The sequence below is a fragment of the Saimiri boliviensis genome, chromosome 2, assembly GCF_048565385.1.
Source record: "Saimiri boliviensis isolate mSaiBol1 chromosome 2, mSaiBol1.pri, whole genome shotgun sequence".
Lineage (NCBI taxonomy): Eukaryota > Metazoa > Chordata > Mammalia > Primates > Cebidae > Saimiri > Saimiri boliviensis.
In genome coordinates this window covers 85,178,518-85,194,515 of record NC_133450.1, presented here as the reverse complement: position 1 = coordinate 85,194,515, position 15,998 = coordinate 85,178,518, and the positions used below count along the sequence as shown (strand labels likewise).

Sequence of the window (15,998 nt, the reverse complement as noted above, 5' to 3'; positions counted from 1 at the left end):
AGCACAAAAGAGAAGAGAGAATTATACCCAAAGATCGAATGTGGCCAACAAGATTCCCCAAGGGAAAGATGAATGGCAGCCCTCTGCATAGGTCGGGAAATCAACATGGCTACCTTTGCTTTTAATTCACTTAACTTTAGGTACACACAGCAGGAACCCATTGCCTGGTGGTCATAATAACCTCCATATTAGTATTTATTTCTTATGATCCAATTAACATGTTGTGCATTTTATACATGTCAGCTCATTTAACTCTTACAAAAACTGGGGTATATACTATTATTAACCCCATTTTATAGACAAGGAAACTAGTACGTTTTCAAAGGTCCACAACAGTAGATGCAGGTCTGTCTGATGCTAAAGTCTGTGCTCCTTGCTCTCTTTCTAGGCCATCTTTTGTCGTTTGCACATAAAGGTCTCTAACTGCAGAAGCATGTGGATTTAGGGACTAGTAATGTGAAGCCTTGTTCGGCCAACCGGCTAAAGAGACAGATACTCAAAGCCTCAGCTCTCAAGAGTTATTGCACCTCTGTTCCCCCATCCAGCTTGTTTCCCCAAGTAACTGCTGCATTATGACTGTAGCATCACTCCTTAAACAAATCTAAGAGATGACCATTAAATACTTTCAAAATCATTCCTTAGGAATCACAGTAATATTCTGCTTTGTCTTGAACTTGAGAAGTGGCCATTGTTAACATAATTATTTCACCAAGATATATTTTTCTTCTCTTTCTAAATGGGTGCAGTGTGGCCAAGTGTAACATCTTCCGTACAGACAGAAGTGAATAATTTAAAACAGGAAGACACGTGCATACACGCACAGTTGGAAGATCTTTGACAATCACTCTTAGTCTCTGCTAGTGGTAGGTTCCCAGCTTTCAAGGACTTAGGTGGATTGGATTCCGTCCCTTTAAGTTTCTATCATCTATTTAACAAGTGTACCTCATCCCATCTTAATAACAATCTCTCTAGATGGGTCTAAATAGCCTTTGAGAAGTTTGTATTATCTGGATACCACCAGGCCAGTGCAGCTGTTAAGAGCAGGCTGTCAAGCCAGGTGCAGTGGCTCACGCCTGTAATCCCAACACTTTAAGAGGCCAAGATGGGAAGATTGCTAGAAGCCAGGAGTTGGAAGACCAGCTGAGCAACATAGCAAAACCCTGTCTCTATTTGTTAAAAAAAGAAATTAGCTGGGTGTGGGTGCACATGCCTATAGTCCCACCTACTTGGGAGGTTGAAGTGGGAGGATCACTTAAGCCCAGGAGTTGGAGACTTCAGGAAGGTATGATTGAAACACTGCACTCCAGCCTGAGCAATAGAGCAAGAACTTTGTCTCTAAAACAAATTTTGAAAAAGAGTGAGCTGTCACAGAATCCTCCCAGGACCAGGGGCTGGCAAGAAGTGAGGGTCTCCTGACAGTGCCCAGAGAGTCACAGACTTGGACCAGCTTTCTGACTTCTGTGCCCCTGTCCCTGGTGACTATCTCCCTGGCTTGCTTTCTGTTGAGCCCTTCCTATTCTGAGTTCATCACCAGCTTCCCACCTCGGGCACAGGAGTTTCCGAGGGACACTGGCCAAAAACACCAACATGAAACCCAGCAAGGAGAGCCAGGCCACTGCTCTGAGAATCTGGGACAGCAATTGTCAATCAGGCTGCATATTAGAATTACCTGAAGAGTTTTTAAAACAAACCCAAACCCAGTTCTCAGTCTGCCTCCATCCCATCTGCCAAGTTCAGGCATGTCTTAAAGCTCCCCAGGTGATTCTAATGTGCAGCTTGGGTGGAGAAACACTAATGAGAAAATCAATTCCTTCTACCTTTGCACTTTTTAAGCATCTCATTTATAGCAAAGTGGGGTAAACTGCAATTGCTTTCAGCAAAAGAAGTCTAAAGAAAATGCTTCCTCTACAAATGAACAGAAAATCCCTTCAGACACTGCTGGAAGAACATTTCCTATCCACAAATGGCAATGGGAAATCAGAAGGAAGACATGATAAAATGAAAGGATGCCTAACGGCTACACTGGGAAATAGTTAAAAAAAAAAAAAAAAAAAAAAAAAAAAAAAAAAAAAAACTCTTAAGAAATTACTGTTTATTCAGCTGAACGATATCTCTACCCATTGGCAAAACTGTAAACTCACCCTCTTGGAGGGCAAATTATTTTTTCCTCCACTTTTCCTTTGGCAGGAGAGCTGCTTTGGTTGGCAGCAGGTGAGCCACGGTGAGAGCAGGTAAAGAGGTGTGAAAGCCTGCAGACTGAAGAAGTCACACTCAAAGATGTGTGAGCAGAGGGCATTGTGGGGGCCTCAGGATCCTCTCTTGCTTTTTACCCCTCCCAGCTCTCCCAGATTGTCCTTTCTCAGCAATCGAAAGAATGCAGCTTGACTCAAGACCAAAGACCGATCCAACAAGGCTTTTCAACAGGATAATAAAGCCCAAGGGCAAGACTACCCTGGAACCCACAAGTGGATAACATCGTGACAGCAGGGCCCATGTCTGTGTACCCAGCTCCAGCATGAAGCAGGTGCTGGTGGGTATCTGCTGAATGAATGAATGAATGAATTTCCCCTTGAGGGCTTTTTCTTTCCAATCCCTCAGCATTTCTCTGTATTTTCTGGCCATAAGGGGTACATGTGGGGAATTTTTGGTTTTGTTCTTCATTTTTATCAAAGCCAGAATCAGCTGGAAGAACTAGTGATGACGGGGATACCCAATCCCCTGACATCCATGAAGAAGGAGACTTACTTCAGTAGAAAGACCTAGCCTAAGGAGGAGTACTTGGTCCCACATTTCACAGAAGATACTTTGCACTGTGTTTTCTCACTGAACTTGACGCCATAAGATATGTACTGACCCTTCATTTCAAAAGGGCTTACTTCCGTCATGAGCCCTTCCTACATAGTTCAAGTCCTATTGTCTCGCATCATGGAAATCAAGTCATTTTTGAGCTAAGGATGACAAAACCTGGGTCAGTTATTTATTATTATTTATTATTACTATGATAGAGTGACATTTCACTGAGGTGGGAAGAAACACGTTTCTTAATGTTTAAGGATTCCAAGGATCTCAGTAGTAATACCTGGACATTTTGGGCTAAAACAAAAGCAGCCCATCATTTTGATAAACTAAGTTTCCTCACAGACGTTATGGCCAAAATGATACCAAATGGATGGAGACAAGACTCCCATCCATGGGAATGTGAGGCTGTGATGAAGACCAGCTTCCAGACCCACGTGAGGGAAGGAAGTGGGCCCCTAACACCTGCTATGCTTAAAGGCTGCCTCTATGCCTGGGGAGCCAGAGTTCGCAGATGAAAACATACTTCTCTTCTAGAGTCAGAGTTCCAGATTCATTTCCCAAGTGACCAATTCAGTAGTCTAGATTTTTCAAAATCTGCTCCAAGTGATCTGACTTAGTTACGATTTTGCTGTTTTGCTCATTAGGCAGCATGATGAGAAGGCTGAGCTCCTAAAAACAGGCACAGCATAGTAAACACTAGAGAATTCTTCATGTGATGAACACTTAACCAAAGCTACCAGACTTCCTCCACAGGCTTTCAGATCACGGAACACAGCATTTGCGGAGGAACACTGGAGAACTTCTAGATCAACCTCGTACTTTCTAAAGAACGTACCCATGAGGAAGGGCTATATGCTTTCCTGGTGCGGCCAGGACTAGAAATCTTTTGTTTTGAATGAAGGGCGGCAACTCGCCTCTTGGAAAGGATCACGCAGTGGCTCTTGCCTGGCCTTGCTTCACGATACGAAACAAAAACACATTCCCTCACAATTTCTAAGATGTGAATTCAGCTCTCATCCCTCCTTACGCATGTCTTCCCCCATTTCCCTCCATTACTTGAGTTCTCAGCTCCTTTCCAACCTGGTCTTGCTCTTCTGAATGTGCTCGTTTGTCAATCTATTGATGTTCCTGGACCATGTTTTTAATTTTTTAAAAAATGTATTCACATAAGTGGCTATAGCAATTGAAATTTTAAGCTAGTTTTGTTTTTTGTTTTTTTTTTAGATGGAGTTTCACTTTTGTTGCCGGAGTGCAATGGCATGATAGCTCACTGAAACTTCTGCCTCCCAAGTTCAAGCAATTCTCCTGCCTCAGCCTGCCGAGTAGCTGGGATTACAGGCACCCACCACCACACCCGGCTAATTTTTGTATTTTTAGTAGAGACGGGGTTTTGCCATGTTGTCCAGGCTGGACTCACACTCCTGACCTCAGGTGGTCCACCCACCTTGGCCTCCCAAAGCGCTGGGATAGGAGGCGTGAGCCACCATGCCCAGCTGCCATTTTGTTTCTTAAATAAGTTTATGTAGCATGCTGGGCAAACACAAACTATTTAAACAGGCAGCAAAAATTATTAGGAGTAAAAAGTCTCTCTCTCTTTTTTCATTGTTGTTGGTGGTGGTGGTAGTCTACACTCACTGTTGAAAGCCAGCCAGCCCCTAGGGGTGCTAACTCTGAGGGCATCCTCAATTTTAGCTGGTGATTTCATTCCAATGACTGGGCCTTCCAGACCACAGACCACATCAAACCTTAGAGAAGCTTATCCGGAAGATATGAAATCACAGGTAGAGAAAAGAAAAGCATGGACAGTGATCTGTATATGCATCGCTATACACACACACACACGTATGTGTATGTACGTGTGTGTGTGTCTGTGTGTGTGTCTGTGTGTGTATTCCTTCACTCCCTTCAAATTGGTATGTTTGGTAGATTCTGGAAGTAGGTTAGAAAAAGAGAATCCTAAACTTTTTTGAAAATGTCTTTTTAAAAACAAAAACAAAAACAAAAACAGTGTCTCTGATTCAGGTATAACCTTAACCTCTTACAGGTAAGGATTTAAATGAATCAGAAGCCAACCAGTAAGAGGTTTCCTTCAACAGTGCTCTATTATTAAATACAAGAACAACACAGACGCCCCCCTGTGGTGAGGTGGGAGAAATGCAATGCCCCACGGTTAGCCACTCACATGGGGGAAAATAAGGGATGCCCTTGCTCCAGACTTGGTGTGTGTGAAATTCAAAAGCAGAAAAACTATTCCCAGACAGCCAAAGTTCCCCAGGATGCTAATCATGGCAAAATGCTGCTTCTCCTTGGACAACACACCGCTGACATCTACCTAGCGTTGATGATAGGGCAGGACCTCCCTCCCCATCACTGTCACAGGCAGTGCTCCCGCCTGCATACACAAAAGGATTGCAAAGGTGTATGGATGGCTTCCTCTGCTATTCCATTGCTCCCCAGAAACTTGCACGTGAACCAATATAAGATACACGTGATTCAACACAGTATAACTGCACTTCTCGCTTGTGGACAAGCTTTTATCTACTATGTGTGTTTATCCTACACACAATAAAACAAGATGTCCCTTCCCATCCTTACAATTCCCTGACCTTAACCCCAACATTAATATCCCCAATATTTTAGAGATTAATAAAATAGATATATTTTTAATCCTTCATGTGTCTGTTATGTACATAGATTGTTTATTAGAGGTAGATATGCTTTTAATTGTAATAATCCATTAATAAAACATAACTTTTTAAAGTAGTGCTTAATGTAAGGAAAATCCTTTTTCATTTTTTCACTGCCAACCAAATGTTTAACTAAATTGAAACCTATTCTTTGCAAGTTAGAGAATTAGACTCAAGGGAATTACTATAATCCTTAGTACTAACTGCTCTTTTTCTATCAGATTTTTCCATCAGATTTTTTAACTGAGCAAGAAGAAAACCACAGTAGTATTGATTAGCTTTACACAGCACAAATTTTCTTTTTTGGAACATCACCACAAGAGAGGCAGATTACATAGACACAGGTTTAAAAATTTCTCCTTCCCTCTTAGAGAAATGGAAATGTTCGACTTACCCGTTTTTTTCATTTAGAAAAAAGAGAATAGTAATCTAGGCCCACACAGTAAATGTATAGCTTGGTTTCCTGCTACGGAGACAGTCAGGAGAGAAAGGGTGGTGGCAAAGGAAAAGGATTAAGAAACAGGAGTGGGAGAAGAGAATGAGGAAGGAGGGAGAAAAAAGAGAGAAACATACAAGGGAATGAAAGACACACCCAGAAAAGGATAAAGGACAAGAATCGTAGCTGGGAGAGAGAAACGGACGGCTGTGGAGGCAGTGCAGGGACGTGGGTTAAATTTACCCTTCCTGTCACCCTCTTTGGTCTCCTGAGCTGTGGGTACTCATGCAGATGATCACTGTCCTTTGACAGTGGGTGAGCTTATGAACTGTACTTTCCAGCTTTCCTAACTGTAACCCTCTGACTGAGGGAAACTCCTCCTTTAGGGGCATCATCGTCATCAGTCCGTGGGGGACATGGAGGGAAATCTTACTCTGGGTCTAAATGGCAGTGGACTGAGCACCTCGGCTTGCGGGCCACAGGATTTGTTCGGGGGCTGTTTCCTCACCACAGGAAGCAATCCCAGGCCTGTGGCCTTTTCCAGATGCTTACCTCCTCAACCATCTGCTTGACTTTCTTCTGCTGGCAATGCACCATGTCATCTAGGTGTCTGATCCGCTCACGGAGGCTGGCTGATGCCTCCTCCAACTGCTGATACCTAACACGAATAGGAGAAAAAAGGAAATGAGTCCTGAACCAAAACAGCAAGAGCAGCAGCGACAGGTCACAGCTCTAAAGAATATCGCCAAGAGGGCCAGGCATGGCAGCTCATGCCTGTCATCCCAACACTTTGAGAGAGGCCAAGGCAGGAGGACTGCTTGAGGCCGGGAGTTTGAGACCAGCCTGGGCAGCATGGTGAGACCCCCATCTCCACAAAAATAAAATAAAAATAGAAAGAATGCATCTTTGGGGGAAACTTTAGTAAAAAAATAAATGTAAATTTTTTAAAATAAAAAAATTCTGCCAAAAATAAGAAAATCAAATCCCAGGATACGTTCTTCTTACTTTGTATGATGACCACACAAAGTAGTGTGACTGCCAGCAAACTACCTCAGTGATCACCAACAAACGACCAAACCAGAGGAGCACAGGACTAGTTTTTAAGTTCCCATTGGCAAGTTTTATCCCATATAAGGACAGTTATTTCCCAGGGACTCGGAGAGAATTTTTTGCACCATTTACACATATGAGAAGCTCTCTGTTTTGGGGGCTAAAATACTGAAGATCCAGTAAATTACTTTGACGGGGGGACAGGGAAGAAGGGGTCCAGCAACACAAGGTATCTGAAATCAATGGCAGAGTGCCGAAAAGTCTGGAATTACAGTCGCTCTACATATCCTTTATTTTTGGCAAATGGGGAAAAATTGGAAGACCTTCTCAACATCAAAATAGAGGAAGCCACATCACAAAACATTTCATACTTTTGTTTTAAAACAGCACAAATTATTCTCCAACATTGCTTATACTCTCCAGTTCTCTGGGGCCGCTGGGGCTGGACACTGGAGGAAGGGTCTGGTGGTCTATGTCCTGCACCCCATCTTTGCCTCAGCACTACGTTAAAGACTAGTAAGCCTCCTATAGCTTTGAACACTCTGAAATTGCAAATGAGGAAGGAAAAATGGGTATTCTTTCAGCGCATACTATTTGGCAAGCAGCAAACCCAACAGTCCTCTTAACAATAGTAACCTAGTGAGACCAGCACTGTTATCACCATCTTAATCCTCTCCCCCTTTAAAGATGAATTTCCATGTTGCACAGGCAATTCTCAGGGAGGTTAAGTCACTTGCCAAAACACTCAAATCATCTCAACCTTGTTTTCCGTCACTAGAGACCCCCGAATGGCCTCTCTGCCTTTTAATTTTTAGAAGAGACAGTGTGTATACTGTGTTTTCCACGCAGGGTTTGATACACTCAGAGCCCGGGGACATGGAAGGTTTTACTAAGCAAAGTTTGGAAACAAAGAAAGATGTTTCAAAATTGGTTTCCAAAGCAAAGGGTATTAGTCACAGTTGATGAATTTTCTCATCAACAAGGTGTATCCTGTGGCGTTCAAGGTGATGGACATCATTAATAGACTGAACTTTTGCACTTGTGAAAGTATGTGATGTGTCACTACACTAACGACCAGCCATGGTCTGCAAGATGTGGCTGGAGGCTTCCAAGCAACCTTGCTCCACATTGGAAGCTCTCAGCCCGATGTTATACATGCTTAAGTCTGTAATAAGGGACAACCACACAATGAAAAGGCAAGGGTCAAATGAGGCCGTGAAAACACAGTGTGTCTACAACCTAAACCTATTACACGACGAAAGGCATTACATCTTACCTTTCCTTGTCAGAATCAGTTACCTCCCCAGACATTTCTGTTTCATGTTCTAGGAGCTGAAGTTGCAACTGATGACGTTCCTGAAACAAAGAGAAACTGCTATTTTAATCAATGGGTCCCAAGTTCAACAACGAATGTCTATTTAACAATTCTAACACTAGGAAGTCCAAGTGTGTAAAACCCTTGTTTGGGCTCAGCAAAGCCCAAGGCTCAAAACTGCCAAATCTGTTGTTGTGTATTTATAGATACATTTATAGATCAGAGACAAACATCCCAAAGGAAACCATTCAAGATTTATTTTCCAAAAGTATTCCATTAGCCCAGGCTCAGAGAAAATTAATAGTTCCAAATAATGATAATCAATACTTCAAATTGGTGGCTTGTGATACTGCAAAATTCTTTATTATTTTCCGAATCATCAAGAAAAGAGGCTCTGGAATTCTGGCTATATCCTCTTTTCTAACCTGAGTGGTGTTTATACAAGTGTATTCACTTGTAAAAATGTGTTGTGGTCAGAATAATGGTCCTCCAAAATTGTCCATGTCCTAATTCCTGAAACCTACGTGTTACCTTACATGGAGAAAGGAACTCTGCAGATGTGATTAAATTAAGGATCTTAAAATGGGAAGTTCCCGGGTTATAGAGTTGGGCCCTTATAAGGAGGAGGCAGCCGGGTGAGAATCAGAGGTAAAGAGCCTGGAAGATGCTCTGCTACTGCCTCTGAAGCTACAGGAGGGGGGCCACAAGCTGAGGAGTGCAGGTGGTCTTCAGAAGTTAGAGAAGGCAGGGAAATGCATTCCAAAAGGAATCCAGCCCTGCCAACACCTGGATTTTAGGACTTCTGACCTCTAGGAATGTAAAATAATACATTTGTGTTGTTTTAAGCCACTAACCTTGTGGAAATTTGCTATGGTAGCAATAGGAAACATACATGCATCAGGCTGTGCATTTTGTACACTTCGCTATATACATATGTATATTTACAAGTTTACCCAAAAAAGGAGGAGTCTGGAATCATTTCTGTGGACGAAGCTGAAAAATGGTGATAAAAACATGGTGCCCATCATAACTGAAATTGCACTAAAAATATATTACAGACATTAGTGTAATAAATTTCCTTAAAATGGATGTTGATCAAATCCTGCTCACTGAGAGATTGTTTTACTTTAGGTGCTTTTCTGAGAACTAATGTTCTTCATCTTCATGTTCAGAAATTCCACCCAGCAAACTCTTACTAATTACATAGATTCCAAACCTCTTTTCTACCAAATTATTAAAAGCAAATATTTGAAAATTTAACTGTCACAACTTTTGAAGCTGTAAGCAGTGGTATACCAAGAGGTAGGCCAAAGGCATGGGGAAGCAGTCCACCTCGAGCAGGAAGAGTATATTATCACAGAAAAATGTATAACAACAAATGTGGATACACTTTGACTGGGGTTTTGTTACTGTTTCTTTTTTTTTTTTTTTTTTTTTTTTGAGATGGAGTTTCGCTCTTGTTACCCAGACTGGGGTGCAATGGCACGATCTCGGCTCACTGCAACCTCCGCCTCCTGGGTTCAGGCAATTCTCCTGCCTCAGCCTCCTGAGTAGCTGGGATTACAGGCACGTGCCACCACGCCCAGCTAATTTTTTTTTTTTTTTTTTTTTGTATTTTCAGTAGAGACAGTGTTTCACCATGTTGACGAGGATAGTCTCGATCTCTTGACTTCGTGATCCACCCGCCTCGGCTTCCCAAAGTGCTGGGATTACAGGCTTGAGCCACCGCGCCCAGCCTTGTTACTGTTTCTAAACCTCTATAGCAAACAATCTTACGGCCTGGCCTGAGCAGAACGTTCCTCCCACCCCCATGTGGTTGAAAGTTTCACATTAGCCCTGAAATAACAGTGATAAAAGCTTTCACAAGTGAATGCCTCCCTCTGGGGGGAAAAAAAAAAAAAAAAGCTGTCATAAAGTAGAGCAACGTCTAACTTATTACAGCATACTTTTAAAAGTCCGTTTTTTAAAATTGAGGTACAACAAATCTTAAGTGTACACTGCTTAATTATTTCTTATATTTGTAAGCACCTGTGAGATCACTGCCCAGATTAAGGCATAGACTGTTACCTGTTCCCCAGTAGGGTCCCTGGTAGAGAACACCCCTTGAAAGATTTTTACCGTGGAGAAAAAAAGGTGTTTCACATACAATGCTCAACAAGAGAGACAGTAAACGAAGATATACAGCAGAGAAGCCGGTCAAAAGCACATGGTTTGTCCTTGAGCAAAATCCAAAGCAGAGAGCAGGATACGGATGCTGCCACAGCCCTGGCAAGGGACATGCCGTTCACTTAGTGTGAGACGGGGATTTGGCCAGATTCCTGCTCTCAAAGATTTATCCCTGAAAAGGAAACAGTGGAAATTGGCCTATCTAATCTCATCTAAATAAATACAGCCTTCCTCTAGCCTAAATGGAAAGGGAGATTTAGAGAAAAGACCATAAATTTCCAATCACTATAGAGGACGCCAACAGCACTTGGGGGAGGTTTTGTGTTTTCCTAAATGCTGTCGGGGAGGGCGGGCCTTACCAGCTCCCTGGCTCCACACACTCACCCCACATGAGGGCTCCACGTGAAAATCCGTGCGGAAAGACAAGAAACTTTCCGAACCTCAAGAGTACAGTGCAGGCCGGGCGCGGTGGCTCAAGCCTGTAATCCCAGCACTTTGGGAGGCCGAGGCGGGTGGAGCACGAGGTCAAGAGATCGAGACCATCCTGGTCAACATGGTGAAACCCCGTCTCTACTAAAAAAAATACAAAAAAATTAGCTGGGCGTGGTGGTGCACGCCTGTAATCCCAGCTACTCAGGAGGCTGAGGCAGGAGAAATGCTGGAACCCAGGAGGCGGAGGTTGCGGTGAGCCGAGATCGCGCCATTGCACTCCAGCCGGGGCAACAAGAGCGAAACTCCGTCTCAAAAAAAAAAAAAGAGTACAGTGCAGATAAGCATAAAAATGGGTCGAGGTAAAAACAAGCTGACTCTGAAGGTAGACACAGAAACCTTGGAACAAAGTAAAAGTCACAGCCACAAATGACTGAACCCTTACTATACATGAGGAACCATGCTTAGCACTTGGCATGGATTTTTCTCATTTATTGCTCACAAAAGCTCTAAGAATACGGAGTACCATAACCAGCATTTTGCAAAAGTGGAGACGGAGTTTGGAAAAATCAAGTAACTGCCAACAGCTAGGAAGAGACACAAGATTCAACCCCCGAGGCTGTCTGATTCTAAAGCCTATGTCGGTAACTACTACGCGTGGTCTCTCTGCAGGACAGCCTCTCGCCCAAACCACCCTGCGATGCTGCCTGCTCACCTTGCTTCTTCATGCTGCAGGAAAACCTGCCACCCAGAGAAAGAGCATCTGAGTTAACCGGCATCTTCTGCTGTTGTAGGAGAAGAGCAGTGTGGGAGGAAGCTCACCCAAGTTCTAGAAAGCCCCCTTGAGGCCCAATCTTCCCCACCATCCCCTCTGGTCAATACTAATGTTAGTCCTGATTAAGCCAATCATCTGCTTTTCAATAAAAGAGGGGATTCTGTTTTCCCAGGGGGGAGAAGTGAGATTGCAATTGAATTTTTAGTTTGCCCAATTCTCTCCCAAGTGAAAAGCTAAAGAGCTAAAAAGAAGCACCTGGTGAGCTCTGACGCTCCAAAGCACTGAACTTGATGCAGTTCCCATGGTGGTGACATCTCACCTTCTTAGGGGACAGCAGAGGGGCTTATGCTGCAAAATCCATGGGGTTAGGAGACATCTTCTCAGAATCACATGAAGCCTGACAGTGACCTTGCTCTCCCCTGTCCCTTCTCTGTCTCCACGATCAGATTGGAGATTCTTGGCATCCTGAATGAGTCACAAGGTGCTAATAATGTTACGGTCTTGGCAGGTCACCACTCTCTCCAAACTCAGATGCAGCCAGGGAGGCATCTCCAGAAACCAGCCACAGCCTTCGCCCTCAACTCCTAGGCCAAGAAGTCAGCGGTCACCTGCTAAAGGTTGCCCATCGTTTCTCTTCTTCCCTCCTTTCCTCTTTCCTTTCTCCCACCACTTCCTCCTTTTCCTCTATTTCCTACTTAATTCTTGGCCTCTTCCCTTTCTCTAAACAGGCTTCAGTATCCCAGCTGAGATCCTGCCTTCCCTATGTCCCTCCACTCCACTCATCAGCCTGCTTACCGCACCCAGAGAAATGGGGCCTCCATTGCCCCAAGTCCCTGGCATGTCAAGGAAAAGCCAACCCTTGAGACACATGCCCCAGAAACAGCAGGACTGTGGTACTGATGTGACACCTAAACAGAGCTTGATCATTCAATGGATAAACAAAGTTCACGCCTGGGGCACCAGCAGAGCAAGGCTACTCAAATACTAATTTTTCTATAGAATTTCACAAGTAATGCTTTTTAAAGCATCAAAACAGTTACCACGGGAAAAATTAGAACTTTGTTGACCTTTCTTATAATTTATTCTATAACTTTGTCTTTTTGTTTGTTTGCTAAATCGCAAATGTGGGAGGTGAGAGGGATCCATATTCAGGGCTTCTCATATCTTCAGAAGGGCCTGCAGGGAAAAGTGTGGGCAAGTGGGCAACAGGCCCGACACTGTGTCCTACCTTTTCCATGCGCTCAATCAGCCTGTCCAGCTCCCCGATCCTCTGGTCCTTCTCCTCTAGGCTGATCTCTGCCGCTTGCATCTTTTTATTGGCTTCTTCAATCGCTTTCAGAAAACTATTGGTTTCTTCCTGCAAAAAAAATATACTCTCCTAAGTACAAGCATGGGGTACCTAGGCTACTCACCAGCCTCCAGGCAGCTCTGGCCTTGCTGTATCATTATTTCTCTTTAAAACCTGACCTTGGAACCTGAAAGTGTCTCACAGATCATGAACTCAACCTCCATGATTCTGGTTCTTACCTATGAATAAAGATTATGGTGTGGCTTGTTAATGCGCCTCACTAGTTTTCTTTTTTCCCTTGAGTCTTTATGTCCGAAAGGTATAAAAGAGGCCTAAAAACATTTAATAACGTTGAGTAGGTACTCAGAATGTCACTGTATTTGCCAGAAGCATAAAGGCAATTAGGACCAGATTTGGAATTGAATGCAGACTTCCCAGATTCTTCTCCCATAAGGCAATGCATCAGCTCACTACTAAGAAGACCCAGTCAATCAACAGCACACGTATTAAGCCTCTAAGGACACAGATGAGCCAGAAATGGAGTCCCTGCCTTCAGGAACTTATAACCTCCTGGAAAAGCCAAAATGTGAGAAGCACAGCCCCAGTCAAATGGCAGGTATAAAAGAATTCCACCGTAAAAGCAGAGGTAGAGAGAGTGAGCTTCCTAAGGACAGATAATACTCTGGCTCCATGACTGAGAGAGACTTCAGGCATGGAGAAGGTGGCATTTAAGGCTTTTATGGAGCTTAGGCAGGATCAAGGACAGGAAAGGAGGAAATTTCAGGTAGAGAGAAGCAAATTGGGGAAGGGAGGGCAGAGCTGCAGGCAAGCCCAGGATCTAATTGGATGCTGGAAAACTGTCAGATGAGCTAGAAAAAGGTGTGTATTAACAGACAGGAACCAGGGGCTATTCTGAGCAGGGTGGCGGATGAATAAAAGTAGAGGGGAAGAGAGGAGGGAAGTGACTGAGCAGATGAATAAATCCTTGATTCCTGACCTATGGTGGAGCCCACTAACCCACCTCTAAGAAGAAACTACCATGTAAGCATCCAAAAATAATGAACCAACAATTCCCGGTTAGTTTGCAGCAGCTGCCACATACACACCAGAAGCGCCTCCTTCTCGGCACTGTGCTTCCTCTGTTCTTCCTGCAGCTTCTCTTGGTACTGGCTGTACAGCTTCTTGGTCATCTCTCGCATCACCTCGGCATTGGCTTCTTGGGATGATTCCACCTACAAAGAGACTCACTTCAGAACGACAGCTTTTACAGGGCTCAGGGGAACTGGCAGCTTTCACTCCATGCATCTCATGTGGGGACTCGCAGAGATAGTGAGCCCATCCACAGGGTCCTGCAGCAGACAGAAGCAGCAGAAACTTACAGGGCAAGGGAGGAAGAGGGGTGAGCGGAGCCACCAAAAAATAAAAAGCGGCATTTCACACGAATTTTGGGGGCATTATCAGGACAAAGTTATGACTCACATGAGTGACTTCTTTTTCAGAAGGTAGAAACTTACTTCTCTAAGCAATCTCATTAGGTGCATTGGCCAAGCCAGTGTTTAGGTAAGACCAGCTAAACTCAAACAAGAAATCTCACCCTTTCCACAGCTTTGTACTTTCCTAAATGCTGCTTTTGGAAACATTCCAACCTAGCGTGGGGAACACTAAGCTGGCACCCCTAGTGCTGAAGCAGGCCTGGCTTAGGAGGTGAGAAAAAGTCAGTGGAGTTGTGGGCGGGCAGGGCTTAGGTTGGGGGCGGCTGCGGCCTCCTGTTTCCAGGCTGCGTCCTCGCACACAGACTTCCTGCCGTTGATTTTACATTGCAGAAAGTTTGCTCTCCTGCCCTCCTTCCAGGTTATTGCCTGTTCCAGAGAGCCGAGTTTGCTGCATACCTAAACTCTGGAAAAGGGAGGCGTTCTTCAACCTCAGTAGGTTAGATGATGTTTATTTCCAAGATGTGACAAGTGTCTCTTGTTGCCCTTGACTTCTTCCTTCTCACCACTGGGCAAGTGTTGGTACCAAGAAGTCCCAAAGTGGGAAATCCTGAGCAGAGCTTATCACCAGCTGAGAGAGACCCTATGTGCTGTGTGCTCCATTTGCAGTGCATGCACAGCTTGCTGCAAGGGTTCTGTCCCTGGAGGCCTGTGCACTCTGCATCCAGTTCATGTAACATACCCTGAGTTCCTGAAGCTATTTTTTTTTTTTTCAATTTGGGGAGTAAAATAAGTGGAGGGTGTAGGAAAAACCTTGTTAACTCCACTGTCAGGATGAAAACCAGCACCAGGCTCTACCACAGGCCATCAGCTGTGGGCCGTAGTTAAAGGCCTGGACTCCAGGGAAGCAGCCAGACTACCAAGCAGCCTAATGACGTCCCCAGATGCCTGGTGACAAGCCACCTCTAGAAGCAACAGGACTGAACAGGACACACACATAGAGTAGACACTCAAGAGTATTTGTGGAATGAATGATAGAATAAAGCTCCTAAGTCAGTAATTTCAGGCTTTTTTGGCAATACAAACCTTTTCCCCCTCAAAGTAGCACTTACTCAGACAGACAATATGTGGAAAAGAAGAGCTGCCTATTAGAAGTGAACATAGAGGGGAGATCTGTTCCATGGCTGTGGCAGGCCAGGTGAACTGGCAGCAGAGCCCCAGGGCAGCAATACAGACACCGGGCAGTGCACTGACAGTCCCCCCGCCCCACCCAGCCCACACCTGTGGCAGCCTTCATGGAGGGGCCCACCCTTCCCAGTTTGTCTCCCCGACTTAATTACCAATGGTACCACCTTCCACTCCCTCACATATTCTGGTTGAGCAATAAACTATGTGGATATGCTCCCCGTAAGAGAGTCTAAGTCAGCCAGGTGCAGTGGCTCACATCTGTAATCCCAGCTCTTTGCAAGGCCGAGGCAGGTGGATCACCTGAGGTTGGGAGTTCGAGACCAGTCTGACCAAGCTGGAGAAACCCCATCTCTACTAAAAACACAAAATTAGCCAGGCGTGGTGGCACATGCCTGTAATCCCAACTACTCGGGAGACTGAGGCAGGAGAATCGCC

At 44.4% G+C, this 15,998-nt stretch overlaps 1 protein-coding gene across 3 annotated transcripts in view; it reads right to left on the bottom strand.

Moving 5' to 3' along the window:
- MYZAP (myocardial zonula adherens protein) overlaps window positions 1–15,998 on the bottom strand; it is a 94,553-nt gene that overhangs the window by 40,013 nt on the left and 38,542 nt on the right. For all 3 annotated transcript variants that reach the window (XM_039468876.1, XM_074393831.1, XM_074393830.1), the window contains 4 exons: window positions 14,052–14,177; window positions 12,886–13,014; window positions 8,249–8,328; window positions 6,475–6,580 (listed from right to left, as the gene is read on the bottom strand). In XM_039468876.1, coding sequence (XP_039324810.1) covers window positions 6,475–6,580; window positions 8,249–8,328; window positions 12,886–13,014; window positions 14,052–14,177 — 441 coding nt within the window. The remainder of the gene's footprint in view (window positions 1–6,474; window positions 6,581–8,248; window positions 8,329–12,885; window positions 13,015–14,051; window positions 14,178–15,998) is intronic.